This window comes from Cyprinus carpio, chromosome B5 (genome assembly GCF_018340385.1).
Source record: "Cyprinus carpio isolate SPL01 chromosome B5, ASM1834038v1, whole genome shotgun sequence".
Classification (NCBI taxonomy): domain Eukaryota; kingdom Metazoa; phylum Chordata; class Actinopteri; order Cypriniformes; family Cyprinidae; genus Cyprinus; species Cyprinus carpio.
The window spans coordinates 20,837,533-20,854,282 of record NC_056601.1 but is presented as its reverse complement, the minus strand read 5'-3'; the positions used below and the strand labels follow the sequence as shown (position 1 = coordinate 20,854,282).

Sequence of the window (16,750 nt, the reverse complement as noted above, 5' to 3'; positions counted from 1 at the left end):
AAAGTGTTATATAGCAATGCATAATCTGAATGACCCAGAATATATGTATATCATGAAAATTTGTTCTTAAGAGATATTTGGTAATAATATCATAGGGCACATAAATATACATAATACCAAATAGTTAATTAAATGATAAATAAGAGTATGTTAGTAGTACGCAATTATTAAGTTGATTTGACAATGATACATTTGTAATGTCTATCCTACAACGACTGGAGTGATGCAGTCAGAATGTCACCGAGCTGCAGGAGCCTGCTGTCACTGCTCGAGATCTCATGTCATCTGATAACACCATATATTCTTCAGGAGATATTAACACGAGATATCTTATTTGGTATGTGCAGGAATGAAGTCTTTTCATTTGTCAGGTCTTTTCCCATAATTCCAGCAGCAGCGTGTGCCGCAGACACTCCGGAAGTGAGCCGTTTATTGACAATATGGCGACCGGGCCAGCTGAGAGGGGACTGGACGTTTTTGGGTTTTGCCAGTGACCGCAGATGTGGACGATCAAAGCGAAAGATGTGCGCGACAGAGTGTTATGAATGAAGGCACTCGGGAGCTGTCGGGATGTTGTGTCTGAGCTGAGCGAGCCTTCACAGCGTCTTCTTCATCATGTCGTTCTTCAGGCGGAAAGGTAAGGAAGTGCTCCGCTCGATCATGACGGGATGGTCGCCGGATAGAGTGGGCTTTCTGGACCGATGCTGAGCTCATGTCCACATGAATGTGACATTAAATCTATTTTATTATTGTTATGGCCATGAAATTCCTCTTATGCATCGCTGTCGGCTGCACACCGTCTACATTAACTCCAGAGAGATGGGATTTTCCTCTTTCAAGTGAACATTTTTGTTATTTTAGATTCCCACATGGTAAACTTTGAGTTTTTTATGAATTATAGACATGCTATTGTTCAAATTCATGCTGCTGACTAAAAAAAAAAAAAAAATCCCGTTGTGTCTTCGGTGTAAACGTTGAAGTAACACGCCTGATGTAGTGCAGTTAGGCTTGTCATGTCAGAAAACCCTCTTTTTGAAATGCTGTTTCTATTTCATTTGATTTAGATCAGTGGTTTTCAACTTTCTGGACTCCAAGGGCCCCTTTGTCCAAGACAATATTTGAAGGCCGGCCTATTTAAGCTGATATGTAACGCTGGAATTAATATTATGTTAATATAATTTAATTTACATAATTTTAAGACTTATTGGGGTGCCATTGGAAATTAGCTGAGGTTCCCAAGTTGAGAAGCACTCATTTGAGAACATTCTACAGGATTCCCATGGCCATAGAAAACCTGGAAATGTCTGCAATTTTTAAATTGTGATTTCCAGACATGTAAAATCTTTGTGGTGGAAATTTCTAAATAAAATAAAATCCTTAACTGGTGAGAATTCACTGGTCAATATAGTTGGGAACGCCGCTGTCTTTAGATGTTCCTACATACATAAACTATAATAATCTGTAGTTTTGTATCTTTACTGAAAAGAGTAACCGATCATCCAGAATTCCCAGAATCCCTGCCCACATGACAAAGACCATATACATGTATCCTGTGACTTCAGTCAGTGTGCATTAATCAATGTGGCTGGCCTAAGGGAAGGAAGGATGCCCTCTTAGCCCAGGTCCTATTTAACAGGGACATCACTTCTCTTTGTTCTTAGTCTGTGTAGTCTTTGTACTATAGTGTATGTTTTCTTCAGCCATCAGAGATCTGTGGGTTAATGTATGTTATTAGCACAGCAGAGGACTATGAAATGTTTGAAATTATGTAATACATGCTGCTCATTGTAAAGACAAATATCATCCCCACTTTTTGCTTGCACTTCTCCCAATAATGATAGGAATGATGGAAATTCTTGTTGTTTTGTGCTTCATGATGCAAGACTGTTTGCCACAGGAGTTGTTTTTCCACGCAAGGCCTCACCCCATGCAAATAATGCAGAAAACGGAAAGTGGAAAGAGTCAGAAATGTGGGCTTTCCTGGATTAACCCATACTGTTTGGTTTTATTTTTGGGTGTCAAAGAAAGACGGCTACTGTTCTTAAGTGCTGAATAAGCAGGTGCGTTAGGACAAGATGCTGTAAATTGTAAATTATATTTCCTATGTTCTTTATCTTATAGCTAAAGGAAAAGAACCTGAGAGACCAGCAGATGCCAAAGCCAGCAAAGGTGAGAGTCCTGTGTTGCATTACTGTGCTTATTTTATGCTGTTTATATACTGTATTATGTACACTGTATACTGGATATTTTCATCAGACTGTGTTTTGCATTCCAGCCTCACTTGTTTTTATGTTAGTCCTTTTTCATCTTAGTTTTTCATCGTAGTATTTTTTGTCAGATTTGTAACGTTGTAGTGAGATGTCATAGAAGATGCTGGACTGTAGAACAAAAGACCAGGTTAATGTGTATCAGGTTATAGTTTTAGTTCCTTGTGACCCTACATGTGGAAATGTTGTGTCTCTAAATGTGAGAGACTAATGGGCCATCTAATGACACTGTGAAAATGAGTTCAGCTTTTAAAAATGTATCTAGATCTTGCATATTTTTTTGTATAAATGGCCATTAAGACTAGCATGTTTTTTATCATTTGTTTTTTTATTTGAAATAATGGAAAATCTCTGCAAAGTAAGGATATTGAATTATGTTATGAATAGATAGGATTGGTTAATATGAAGAACAGATGCACACACAGAGCACATCACATATGGTAAACGCAGGAGCTCAAACATGTTTCCATGTTGACCATATGTGATGTGCTCTATGTATGTGTGTTCACATGTAAATAAAAGCCTGTATTATATGTCATATAAAGAGACACTATGTATATTGTTGTATATGTATATATATTGTTATCATATAAAGAGACACTATGTCTTCCCAAGACTCGGATTAAACACCAATAGAGGGACGGAAACCTCAGTTTTCATTAAAAATATCTTGTTTAGTAGATTAATCAAAGTAGGTAAAAATAGGTTTGGAATGACACATTTTTCAGTGATCTCTTTAAATGAATAACTAGCCAGTTGAGGCTTAGGCTAGGTTAGGACATGCTTCGGTTTATTCAGTTGTGTATTAATGTTCCTGCTCTGTGTGCTCCTCTCCAGCCCAAGTGTTGCCCCACTCCCCCTCTCTTAGCGGCCGTAATCATCATGCTATCCTGGAGGCAGCGGGACCCAGCCATGTGGCCATCAATGCTATCTCAGCCAACATGGACTCCTTTGCCCGCGGCCGGACTGCTATCCTCAAAAAACAGCCTAGCCACATGGAGGCAGCACACTTTGGAGACTTAGGTACACCAGCTATGAATTACACACACTGATTCAAAATGTAGAGTTAACATGTCCAAAGGGTCTTTTAACTTATGTGCTAAATGGCTTTTTCCCATCAACTGTTAAAGTCTGTAACTGAGAGATTGAGCCTGAATTTTTATTATAAACTGTTTGATCTCAAAGCTGCTGTATTTTTTTTTTTTTTTACTTAAGGTGTACTTGGTAGCAACATTTGATCTATGACTCACTGTTCTGTGCTGAGCAGAGAGGGAGAGAGAAGGAATTATCACATTAGAGGAGGGATTTTGTGAAGCTGTTACTGAAATGGCTTTTGCAGCGCACTGGCCTGCTGGATTTGTGTGTGAAGTGCCGTAATCTCTTAACCTTGTCATAGCTCTGTGATTGGTGAAAACCTGCACAAGCTCCTCCACTTTAACCTGGTTTTAAAGAAGACGGCGAATATGTCCATGCCTATCGGTCTGTTTACTTCTCCAAGTGCTTCTTTTTACAAATAGGTCTGTCACATTAAATAACCACCTGTTTGTCATTATGATTAGTATATGTTATCATTATTTTTAAAGACTAAATATGTAAATTTTAAATGCATATATTTTCTAAAAGTTAATTTTATCCACTTTTGTTAGTATACTTGCATGTAAACCTTCGTCAAAGACAAAAAGTAACTTATCACAAATTAAAGTGAGGCTGTGAAACATTTTGATTATACAATTAACAAAAATGCTTCATTCAAAAAAGCCAGAAGACTTTTGTTCCCTGCAGCCTGGGGGGGTCTAAAAACATTGAAAAAAAAAAAAAAAAATTCAGTGTGCTTGAAATCTAAGTGATTGCCCTACAGTGATAAAATGTGTGAAGTTTACAGAACTTCAAAAAAATGGTAGCTGTGGTTGCCAGATTACCATCTGGAAAAACCACTCTGAAAACACAGACGAATACAGAAGAACACAGAATACACAAAAACAAATAATTCATTTAATAACACAAGATGTAACAAAGCCCTAATGTACATAATTCTACATAAGTAGTACTAAGAATAAACATACAAACCCGATTCCAAAAAATTTGGGACACTGTACAAATTGTGAATAAAAACAGAATGCAATGATGTGGAAGTTTCAAATTTCAATATTTTATTCAGAATACAACATAGATGACATATCAAATGTTTAAACTGAGAAAATGTATCATTTTAAGGGAAAAAAATAAGTTGATTTTAAATTTCATGGCATCAACACATCTCAAAAAAGTTGGGACAAGGCCATGTTTACCACTGTGTGGCATCCCCTCTTCTTTTTATAACAGTCTGCAAACGTCTGGGGACTGAGGAGACAAGTTGCTCAAGTTTAGGAATAGGAATGTTGTCCCATTCTTGTCTAATACAGGCTTCTAGTTGCTCAACAGTCTTAGGTCTTTGTCGCATCTTCCTCTTTATGATGCACCAAATCTTTTCTATGGGTGAAAGATCTGGACTGCAGGCTGGCCATTTCAGTACCGGATCCTTCTTCTACACAGCCATGATGTGTTGTATTTGATGCAGTATGTGTGGTCTGGCATTGTCATGTTGGAAAATGCAAGGTCTTCCCTGAAAGAGACGACGTCTGGATGGGAGCATATGTTGTTCTAGAACTTGGATATACCTTTCAGCATTGATGGTGCCTTTCCAGATGTGTAAGCTGCCCATGCCACACGCATTCATGCAACCCCATACCATCAGAGATGCAGGCTTCTGAACTGAGCGCTGATAACAACTTGGGTTGTCCTTGTCCTCTTTAGTGCGGATGACATGACGTAACAGTTTTCCAAAAAGAACTTCAAATTTTGATTCGTCTGACCACAGAACAGTTTTCCACTTTGCCACAGTCCATTTTAAATGAGCCTTGGCCCAGAGAAAACGCCTGCGCTTCTGGATCATGTTAAGATATGGCTTCTATTTTGACCTATAGAGTTTTAGCCGGCAACGGCGAATGGCACGGTGGATTGTGTTCACCAACAATGTTTTCTGGAAGTATTCCTGAGCCCATGTTGTGATTTCCATTACAGTAGCATTCCTGTATGTGATACAGTGCCGTCTAAGGGCCCGAAGATAACGGGCATCGAGTATGGTTTTCCGGCCTTGACCCTTACGCACAGAGATTGTTCTAGATTCTCTGAATCTTTGGATGATTTTATGCACTGTAGATGATGATAACTTCAAACTCTTTGCAGTTTTTTCTCTGAGAAACTCCTTTCTGATATTGCTCCACTATTTTTCGCCGCAGCATTGAGGGAATTGGTGATCCTCTGCCCATCTTGACTTCTGAGAGACACTGCCACTCTGAGAGGCTCTTTTTATACCCAATCATGTTGCCAATTGACCTAATAAGTTGCAAATTGGTCCTCCATCTGTTCCTTATATGTACAACTTTTCCGGCCTCTTATTGCTACCTGTCCCAACTTTTTTGGAATGTGTAGCTCTCATGAAATCCCAAATGAGCCAATATTTGGCATGACAATTTCAAAATGTCTCACTTTCAACATTTGATATGTTATCTATATTCTATTGTAAATAAAATATAAGTTTATGAGATTTGTAAATTATTCCATTCCTTTTTTACTCACAATTTTTACAGTTTCCCAACTTTTTTGGAATCGGGTTTGTAGTTATTTCAGTGATAAACCATCATATGCAAAGTATCACACAGAGATTTCTGGGAATATCAATTTACAGCTTTTTTCCTTTTCACTTTCCAAAACTGTACATTTCACAGTATTTTACTGTAAACTTACATTAAATGCCACATTTCAACTTATATATATATATATATATATATTTTAACTATTAAAAGAACAATGATGATGATATGTAGAACTTTATTTATTTCTATTTTTCACTTGGCCATGCTTAGAAGGTTTGGTTATCATACTTGGTGTAGAAGTCATCTTCAGTGTTATGATCTGCCTTTGGATAGAATGTCTTTGTTATGATGTCCTAACCCCTCCTTTACATTTAAAAAGATATGTAACATTGAAACGTATGTGTTGACAAACCAGTGTTGCAAGGTAACTTTGGTAAAGGCAATGCTTCTAACGTCAAAAGTGTTGCCTCCTACACAAAGGAGATCAGTATTTTTTCATCTCAAGTACCGTCCTTTGTGTTTTCTGATACTGGACTCATTGTGTGGATCCCTGAGTTCACATCTCAGTAAATGTTTTAATCAGACCATCTTCTGGTGTCCTGTGGTGTTGAAAGAGGAAGGTGTGGCCTTTCAGAGCATTCAGTGGAGGTCACGGCTCTATTATAAGATCTGTTTTGTGTGTGTGTTTATTTATGAAACAATGTCTGTGCTTCTACTGAATATTATAAATGGATGGCTGGGTGTGGTCTGGAGAAGGCATGGTTCTGAAGTAGAGGCATTAAAGGTGCTCTGAGTTCAGTGTTGTATAGCAATTGCTAGTTAAAGGCATCACTATTACTGTTGTTGAAACTTTAGGGGATTTGTACGAACCTCTAACCCAAAGTATTAAACATTAAACATAAGCTGATTGGGAATACCAGAATATGGGGACTTGTGGTGGGCTCTTCTGACTTTAGACCAGTTAGCAACTGCCTATAGAAACAATCTAGAACTCCTTATAGCAACCGTAAAACAATGTCTTGGGATTATAGTAGAGAGGTTTGGACAGGCAGGGAGCACTTCATTTTTTATTTACTTTTGTCAAGTCAATTTAGAAAACCAAAACAAACCCCAAAATAAACAATATAAACATAACTAAACTAACAACCAAAAACAACACAAAACAAAGCAATCATAGCACATTTTAAACTTGTTTAGCTGATTTGATTTTAATTATTTGTTATTTTTTTATCATGTTTTGTTTTCGTGTTTTCTGTTGTTTGTTTATTTTGGGGTTTGTTTTTCATTTTGTTTTTTGCGTGTTTTTTTTTTTTTTTGCTGTGTTGATTTTAATGATTGGTTATTGTTTTTATCGGGTTTGTTTTTCTTGTTTTGTGTTGTTTTTGATTATTGGTTATTTTATATCTTATTTATTATGGGGTTTTGTTTTTTATGTTTTGTTGTACATTTTGTTTTATTCTGTGTTGTTTTTTGTTATTTTTTGTTTATTTTGGTATTATTTTATTGGGTTTTGTTTTGTTTTTTTAATTTTCCCTGTTTTTGTAAAAAAGGTGAAATGTAATCAGACATTCGATACACAAATCCGTTAACTGGTTGTTACCAGTCCAAATCTGTGATTGTGGGTTTTTAAGTAGGTTGTCTCTACATTAAGGAAATCTGGATTGTAACAATGGGGTTTAAAAAGTGTCTTTGCGTTTCAGGTCGCTCCAGTGTCAACTACCAGGTTCAAGAGACTCGGTCTCGGCTTTCTAAAACCGTAGACCAGATCTTGCGGGATAATGTGGCCATGCCCTACTTCATACAGTTTATGGAGACCCACATAGCTGAGCACCTGGTCCGCTTCTGGCTTGAAGCTGAGAGCTTTCGATCCACCACCTGGTCTAGGGTCAGAGCGCACAGCCTCAACTCAGTCAAACACAGCACCTTGGCTGAGCCTGCGGCTTCCCTGGAATCCCCCGACTCGCCAGACTCCCCAAACGACCCCAGCAGACCCTTAACTCTGGATCAGGGAGATGAAGAGGACACTTTCTCCTCCCAGACTTCTTCCAGACCTCACACCCCCAGCCCCCAAGACACTAACTCTCATACCGGGGCTCTGATTGGCCACCGGAACTCTGTTAGCTCAGAGGGGGCGGCCCGGCCTGGGACTCCCCACCTGCAGCCCAGCCTAAGATCAGAAACACCCACCAGACAGCCCTCCTCCAGGACAGGCACTCCAGTTAAAGGCCAGTCTACTAGTGGCCTCTCTGACAAACTAATGAAAAGTGAGTACAAGTTATGGTAGCCTCATTGTTGAAAGTATTTTACTTGTTTGTTTTGACTGTATTACTGCAATTAGTCCTTCCAACTGGTATTTTTTAACAAGTACTGGCTGAGATGATCTCCTGAGTAATTTAGGGTTAAAGGAGGACTTTTAGTTAAATTCTACTTAAGTAGCAGTAGCATGTTCTGTGGCGTGCTGTTGATCACCACAGTAAAAGCAGGTGACGTGTTTGTTGTATTGCATTTATAATTTAAAGCAGTAATTCAAAGTTTTAATTTTTTTTTAAGCACTTTTAAATGTTTGTTACTGGATACACTGATTTGTCTAAAAGGTCTTAAAGTGGCCCTACTTTATTACATTGATGAATCTCTGGTTATGTGTTATATTGTTATATAATTCCTTCACTTTCAAGGTAGTTATGTCACATTTCTTCCTGGTATTCTGACATGAACACTAGGCAGAGCTTAGTGTGAAACTAGTTAAAAGATAAAGCTTTGTCCGGGGCAAGGTTAGGTGATTTTATTACACTATTTACAAGTTTCAAAAATTGACCCTTATGATTGGTTATTTGGTCCAGGGTCACATTTAGATATTTGTATGTTTGTGCTCTTTCATGTTCTCAATTTTTATACTTTGATCAGAAACATACTACTTTAAAAACTAAATCTTTTCTACAATACCTTCCAGTATTTTATTATTGTGCATCATGTTTTAAATGCTTATGATGGTGCATACTTGCTTGCTTGGCTTTCTTTTCAAGTTCATAATGATAAATACATATTTAAAAAAAAAAAAAAGTTAAAGTTGGGTGAATTCTGACCTGCAAATTTGATGTTTGTTCAGTATAGCATCCACCTACATGACCTTTTGGCTGAGTTAAGAAAAAACTACTTTAAAACTGCAGGGTTTGCGGTATTCCTTAGTAATTTCACGAAAACTGTTTCTTAAGCTTGAGTTTTTATGAGCATTCCTTTATATCCGTAGGGAATATCCTGTACTTAAGTTTTTCATGGTTAGTGGCCTTTTACCATTACAACATATTCCTTTCGTATCAGACGATGACTTTTAATATCCATGCGGCATTGGTTTTATAGAGCAAGCTTGGTAAATGATCTCATTTAGCATCTTGGCAGTGGACTACAGTGAACAGAAGTCAGGAGCTGAGTATTCATTAATGGCTAATACAAAGAAGCTCTTGGCTGTAAAAGCAGTGATTGGAAAAAGTCAGTTGAGCCGAAAGACATCAAATCAGCTTAGAAGGGGAGTCAGATCCTATCAGTCCATGGCTTCTGCTGCGAGAGCCTTCGGTGTCTGAAAAAAGAACAAGACTTTGTTCACTTCATTGCGTTTTATAAGGCTGTCTCTGGCTTTTCTCAGCATCTAAAAATGAATTTTATGAAAATCACTTCAACATTTAAACATGCTCTGATGAGATTCCTCATCTCACAGACCACCATTAAACTTAAACACTTTCAACGTGGCCTTTAAACACAGTCATACTGCTCATGATGGCTTATCGTCAACCATAATTCAAATAAATCATTGGCCTTATATATTCATTTCATAAATATAGTTACTATATACTTTTTTTAGTTTTTCTGGTGTCCCAAGCACACTGCATACAAGCATACTGACATGCTTTTCTGTATGAAATATGCGCCCATCCTGTATTTGAGTTTGATATTAATGTTTAACAAGGTGTAGATGTAAGATTTGTCCCTAGGCCTTTGCTCTAATGGTACTATTCATTTGTTTGATTAATATTGACACTTAAGCACACATGAGGCTTTGATGAAAATGTGAACTAGTATACTTCTGTAAGTCAGTGAAGAGGGATGTTGATTATGATAAAGGTGTTTGTTGTGGATGGAGTCTGATTTGTTCTTCATCTTTATCCTCTGTATCCTATTTTCAATTTCCATATATACTGATTTTTCTCATTTCTAGGTATAGAGAGGGATGCCGTTAACATTTTCACTAAGTACATATCTCCAGATGCTGCTAGGCCGATTCCCATCACCGAACAGATACGCAACGACATTGTGGGTAAGAAAATTCCTTATCACAATGACGTCTCTCTTTAGATGGCTGAAGATGTCCTCCAGTGTTTTTTCTCTGTTTGAACAAGATAATTATATTTATAGGAGATACTGGATGATTAGAAAATAAGGGCCTGGTTTTATGGATTTATCTGCAGGGAGCTTGTTGTCCTTACATACCTTATTTAAGTTTTTAAGTACATTTTTTTATGTTAAATATCTTAAAATAGACATTTTTTGATTGGATGGAATAGAAGAGCTTTGCTCTTTAGGATGTGAGAGCACTCATACATGTTTAATTTCCTGTTTTCATGTTTCAAGTTTCTGTTAGGATAGAGTAATCAAAAGTTTTTTTCTTTTGTTAGCGAAAATCTGTGGGGAAGACGGACAAGTGGACCCTAACTGCTTTGTCATTGCACAATCTGTTGTGTTCTCCATCATCGAAGAACAGTAAGTAATTTCACTCTCAGTGTTTATCCTTCACACATATTGCTCTCATATCAAATCTGTAAGTGTACATTTATCAGTTTTTATTCATTACATCCAGTGTACTCAAGAAACAGACTGTATAAACATGCAGAGAGATGTCTTTGGCCATTCATTAAACATTTTTGTGAAGAATAATTTTGCCTTAAAGTAAACCTTATAGACATCTTGGGCCTCATTTACGAAACGAACGTACGACAGAAAATTGTTTCAATGCAAAACTTGGAATTTATCAATATGGACGTGAGCGGTGGCTACGATCAAATCTCACGTCTGGTCTCAGTTCGTGTACGCAAGTTTTTGAGTTACCTGAAATTGTGCGCAGCATAGTAAATGTGGAGAATTTTAGAATGGCAGCATTTTGTGCATTTTTATTTTCCTGACCATAAAACGAAGCTCATTAACCAGTAAGATTAGAATGTCTTCTTTTTTGGTTTTATACAGGCCTTTAGCTTTATATGTGTGAATAGCAGCGTAAACAAGACCATGAGGATTCAGTCGTTGATCATGCACCTGCAGTGCAGGTGAAAGATGCAGAGGTTGTGTTTAAGAAAGAAAGAAAAAACTGAAATTAAGTCTATAAAAGGAATAAAATCTATAATATAATTAACAGTGTAACAAAAGGAAAAAAAAAGCTTGTTTTTGTGACACTCTTAATGCATTTTATTTATTTTCTTTATATCTTTATTTGATTTAATCCATCTGATCACAAAGGCGCCTCACACACACACAAACAACATTAGTTCTAGCGTTGTCTGACATTTCAGCCATTCATCATCAAACTGAAATGCAGTCAACCAAACATAAAAGTTACACTGTTTATTTTAAAAGGTCAGCTGTAAAATCAGCGTGCAGCACCCAAAGAAACAATTTTGCGCATGTGAAGGATTTTACACGGAGCATGAGTGAAGTATAAAGCCATGTTTAGGCTACATAATGAATAATAGTTATGCAAACAAATGTTACAAATATGACAAAAATGGAAACATTTGGATTCTAGTGGTTTGAGACAGGCTCGTGAGCCCAGTGCCGTTTCAGTTTTGCTTGACACTTGTATGCTGTTTATAATAAATGCCACTATAGCCTAATTTGTTTTATTTTATAGTTTAATATATAATTTTATAACTACTTATTCTTCATTCTTGTTCTGTTCTGAATACCGTTAAATTTAAAATATTTGTTGTATGTAGATTGAGGGGAACTAAATAGGCTGTTTATATTTACCAGTATTTTAATATACATATAAATTACATAAATTAATATAGCCTAATTGTTCGCAAATTACAAGGTTAACGGGTGTTTTTGGAGTAAGATCAATTTCTCTTTCATGAGATTACTTCCTCTTTTTGGCTGAGTTTCGTTTCTCCGTGTCGTAAACTCTAGGGGCGAGGCTTCTAAACCGGGGTGTTTTTAGGGGCGTGATATTCAACAGACGATTGTTTTCTGCAGCCACATTTATCAACGTGCGATCATTCGTACAATGAGTTTGCCGGCATATCACTGTCTCATGAATCACACATGAACTCAGTTGTAAGTTGATTTGTGTGCACAGATCTGCGCTTGTTTCTATGTTAGATTGATAAATGAGGTGCATAGAGTTCTTATACGAAACTCTAGATGGCACAAGTTGACAGGTCCTTTACATGCAATATGCTAGCACTGCTGATTGCTGATTGATTAACAGTCATATACATTAACATGCTATTCAGAGAGTTGTCATGATTGAAATGTATTTTGTTCCACCCCATTTGTTCTCCTAACAAGGTGTAGAGTTGGGGCTACAAGGTTTCTCGTAGTGGAACTGGGGCTTTAAAGGGATAGTTCACCCAAAAATGAAAGGTTTGTCATTAATTACTCACCCTCATGTTGGTCCAAACCCGTTAAGACCTTTGTTCATCTTCAGAATACAAATTAAGATAATTTTGATGAAATCTGAGAGCCCTCTGACCCTCCATAGACCACAAGAGTCCTACCACAGTCAAGGCAGTGGTTCATCCGTAATTTTATCAAGCTACGAGAATACGTGATATTCTCGATAATGGTTGCGGAGACTGACCTGGGAGAGAAGAAATCATTTAATAAAGTTGATATTTTTGTTTTCTTTGCACACAAAAACTATTCATAAAATTACAGTTGAACCCTTGATCTCAAATGGAGATGGATGGATCTCAAATTAATGGATCTCAAATTATAAGAAGTCCTTACTACCTTTCTGGGCCTTGAACATGTCAGTTGCATTGCTGTCTATGCAGGGTCAGAGGGCTCTCGGATTTCATCAAAAATATCTAAATTTGTGTTCCAAAGAAGAACGTAGGTCTTAATGGGTTTTGAACGATATGATGGTGAGAAGTTAATGACAGAATTTACATTTTTGGGTGAACTATCCCTTTAATTGCTTGTATTTACAGGTCAGGGGGCATGAATTGTTATTATTGAATTCCATTGTTATGTTGTTATTTTTTTTTAATTAATCATACAAAATTGACAATAAATTGACAGGCCTAGTGTTTCCTCTCTATTTATTTGAAATGTATTTGAAATGTTTTACAGGCACTTTAGTGAGTTCTTGCGGAGCCATTATTTCTGTAAGTACCAGATCGAGGTGCTGACCAGTGGCTCTGTGTTCCTGGCGGACATCCTGTTTTGCGAGTCAGCCCTCTTCTACTTCTCTGAGGTGAGGGCACTCACTTCAGCCTCTGTTTAAAAGGAAATTACAGCATTAATGCAATTTTAAATATGGTTGTACAGTACATTTACAGCTTAACTTGTATAACCCAAATTTTTCCTGTAGATTATCTTTCTTATATGCACTTTTAATTATATTAGTATAGATGTTGAATTATATGTAATATTCTTTACCTTTTAAATGTGCTTTAAAATTGGATTGGAAGTGTTTTATGAGTTCAGATATTATGTGTCCTGTTAGAACACATTTTCAAGTTGAATTTGTGTTGAATTTATGCATAGAGCTGTAGAAGCACATGAAATATGCTGAGCTCGACAATCTGCCCAAAACCTGTTTCTAAATGGCAGAATGCACCAAAAGTGCAAGTGTGCGTAAAAATTGATGGACTTCTGATCCAAGTACATTTGAAGTGCCAAGGGATTATAAAGTAGGATTGAAAAATAATTCAAAATGTGTGTGTGTGTGTATATCAATATAGTACATGGAGAAGGAGGATGCAATGAATGTACTGCAGTTCTGGCTGGCTGCAGAAAACTTTCAAGATCAGTTGGCTGCCAAGAAAGGCCAGTACGATGGACAGGAAGCCCAGAATGATGCCATGATTCTCTATGACAAGTATGTCCTATTTGAAGTTCAGTGTAATCTTTGTTTTGGCACGTTATTTCAGTCTGCAGTTAGGGATGGATCAGGATGGGCAACTAAACAACTAGTCATCCAATTATCACCCCCCTCCCTTGATTAACTCATTAGTAGAGTTGTAAAGGTTTTTTTTTTTTTTTTTTTTTTAAGTGGTGTCGCAAAAAATATAATGGATTAATAGACTTCTGTCGACTTCTGAAAATTTTATTTTTATCCATTTTTATGTTTTTTTTTTTTTTTTTGCCCCTCAGTAAATACTGTTAAACTTAAATATTGTTATGCTGCTGTGTTTTTTTTCCTACACTAACATACAAATTGAGTTGGTCTCTTATGCTCACCAAGGATGCATTTGTGTGATCAAAAACATTCATGTGAAATATCATTACAATTAAGAACAACTTTTCTTTAGTTTAATGTATGTTTAACATATTTTAAAATGTCATTTATTCCTATTATGTCAAAGCTGAATTATCAGCAGCCATTACTCCAATCTTAGTGTCACATGATCCTTCAGAAATCTTTCTAATATGTTGATTTGCTGTCCAAGAAGTATGCCTTATTGGGGAGAAAAGCAAAAATCAAAGCAAAAAAAAAAAGAAAAAGAAAAGCTTCTTAATATTTCTGGCGGAACATTTCTTTTCAGGTTGCATTAATGAATAAAAACTTTAAAAGAACAGCATTACGTACTCCATACATAAAATAGTACTCTTTTGTAACATTTATAAATGTTTTTAGTGACACTTTCAATCAATTTAATGCATCCTTGTTGAAAATCTTAATGACACCAGACTTAAATATGTCTGTTTGGTTTATGGTGGACATGATTCTAAATCAGCATTTTTCTACAGAGCTTCCTTGTTGCTAACTAGTCATTAAGGCAACCCATAGGCCTGTTGATTTTGATACTATGTAATTATGCACATGCCTCTCTAGTGTTTAAGATGTGGCAAAATCATAACCATTACTTTTGGTAGACAGAAGACATGACAGTTCATGTGATCTGCTTAGGTATTTTTCACTCCAAGCCACAAATCCGTTGGGTTTTGGTGACTCTGTGCGGATGGAGATTGAATCCAATATCTGTCGAGAAGGCGGCCCTCTCCCAGACTGCTTCAACACTCCACTAAGACAGGCCTGGACCACCATGGAGAAGGTGGGTTATGTTGCCACAACACTTTTCTATAAAAGTATACAAAAAAATATGAAGTTGGAAGCTTGGTGTTGGGAAGAAAAATCCTTATGAAGTCCTTTTCTTGTTTTCTCAACCTCAGGTTTACATGCCCGGCTTTCTGTCAAGCAACCTTTACTATAAGTATTTGAGTGACCTTATCAACTCCGTACGGGTGGACGAGTTTACTGGAGGAAATGCCAACACGACCCCAGAGGTCGACCGCAACTCAAGCGTCACAGAAGGGTCACAAGCCCAGGTGATTGACTGGTTTGATGGTCACCAAAAGCTAAAATTGCACTTGTTTTTCATAATAATACAAGGATTCTTCAAGAATATGGTTGCATGTATGGCTAACTTTGTCCTGATCTTCAATTGCAGCAAGGTACTAAAAAAGCGGCAGTCAAGATCCTGAAGAACTTCGATGAGGCGATAACGGTGGACATCGCCAGTCTGGACCCTGAGTCTCTCTACCAGAGACCATATGCTGGGTGAGTCCGGGTTTAAAACCTTCATGCTACACTTCCTTCCCATCACTCGACCTCAGATTGGTACAACATAAACATCTTTAATCTTCAACAAAAAGGATTGTTCAAGGCCATTACTACATTAAACATTCGTTGATCATCGATATGTTTTTAGGCCTTGCAAAGTTGAACACTTTATACATCAAGGTAATATTTTTTCTCATTTGCTGACATAGATGAAAGTGAAAATACCTACTTTTTCAGGCACATAAAAAGTCAGCTAAAAATATTATGTGCATTTTTTATTGTGTGGTCCGCTTGGGCCAGCAGAAAAAGATTCTTATTGTTGAAGCCTGGTATTATGCACGAAAAACACTGGATTCAGATTCAGCTTTTCTTGCTTTCATCTCAGAAGATGACCTTTGGGAAGGTGAATGAGCTGGGCCAGTTCATCAGAGAGGCTGAGCCAGAGCCAGACGTGAAGAAATCCAAGGGTAGGACACACACACACACACGTGCATTTGCTCTTGAGAACTTTTTTTCTCCTCTCTCTCACTGATACACACTTGCACATGTTTTGTATTGTGCGAGTTGGCTCTTAGTTATGACTTCCGCTGAAAAGCTCTTGATGTCTTCAGTTTGTCTTCAGTGCAGAGAGTGTGTTGCCATGGCGATAAGTAGCCTGTGATTGTGTTGAAGAGCAGTGAAAAGCAGGATTCACCGCTCTGTCCAGCTCACTCACTCTTACTTTATTTCCTTTCTATCAGGTTCCATGTTTTCTCAAGCAATGAAGAAATGGGTGCAAGGGAACTCGGATGAGGTGTGCACCTGCGTATTTCATTCAAATCACGTGTCATCTTTTCTAATGTCTTTTTATTAAGTGGAAATGGATTTAAGCTGCTTATAGTTGATGATATGTACTGTCTTTGTTTTTGGTGTGCAAGCACAAGAAGAGATGGCATGGAAGATTGCAAAAATGATCGTCAATGATGTCATGCAGCAGGGACACCAGGGAAGCCCTGAAGTGAAGGCAACAAAAGTACATCTTTTTTTATCTTTGCATTCATAAAGATTTGTTTCTTGAACTTCACCCAAAAATG

At 37.2% G+C, this 16,750-nt stretch overlaps 1 protein-coding gene across 2 annotated transcripts; it reads left to right on the top strand.

The window, feature by feature from the left end:
* The first annotated feature begins 395 nt into the window (after positions 1–395).
* Positions 396–16,471, top strand: LOC109090232 (A-kinase anchor protein 10, mitochondrial-like). 2 transcript variants are annotated; one of them, XM_042724861.1, is made up of 13 exons: positions 396–637; positions 2,122–2,169; positions 3,105–3,290; positions 7,603–8,166; positions 10,113–10,211; positions 10,570–10,654; positions 13,241–13,364; positions 13,855–13,991; positions 15,024–15,168; positions 15,287–15,442; positions 15,565–15,674; positions 16,063–16,144; positions 16,418–16,471. In XM_042724861.1, exons 1-12 carry the CDS (start codon positions 616–618, stop codon positions 16,067–16,069), a joined length of 1,683 nt encoding a protein of 560 aa, XP_042580795.1. In that variant the 5' UTR covers positions 396–615; the 3' UTR covers positions 16,070–16,144; positions 16,418–16,471. The 2 variants fall into 2 exon arrangements, with proteins under 2 accessions (XP_042580795.1, XP_042580796.1); XM_042724862.1 differs by having other exon boundaries at positions 397–637; positions 15,565–15,678; positions 16,066–16,144; positions 16,418–16,465.
* Positions 16,472–16,750: the final 279 nt, after the last annotated feature.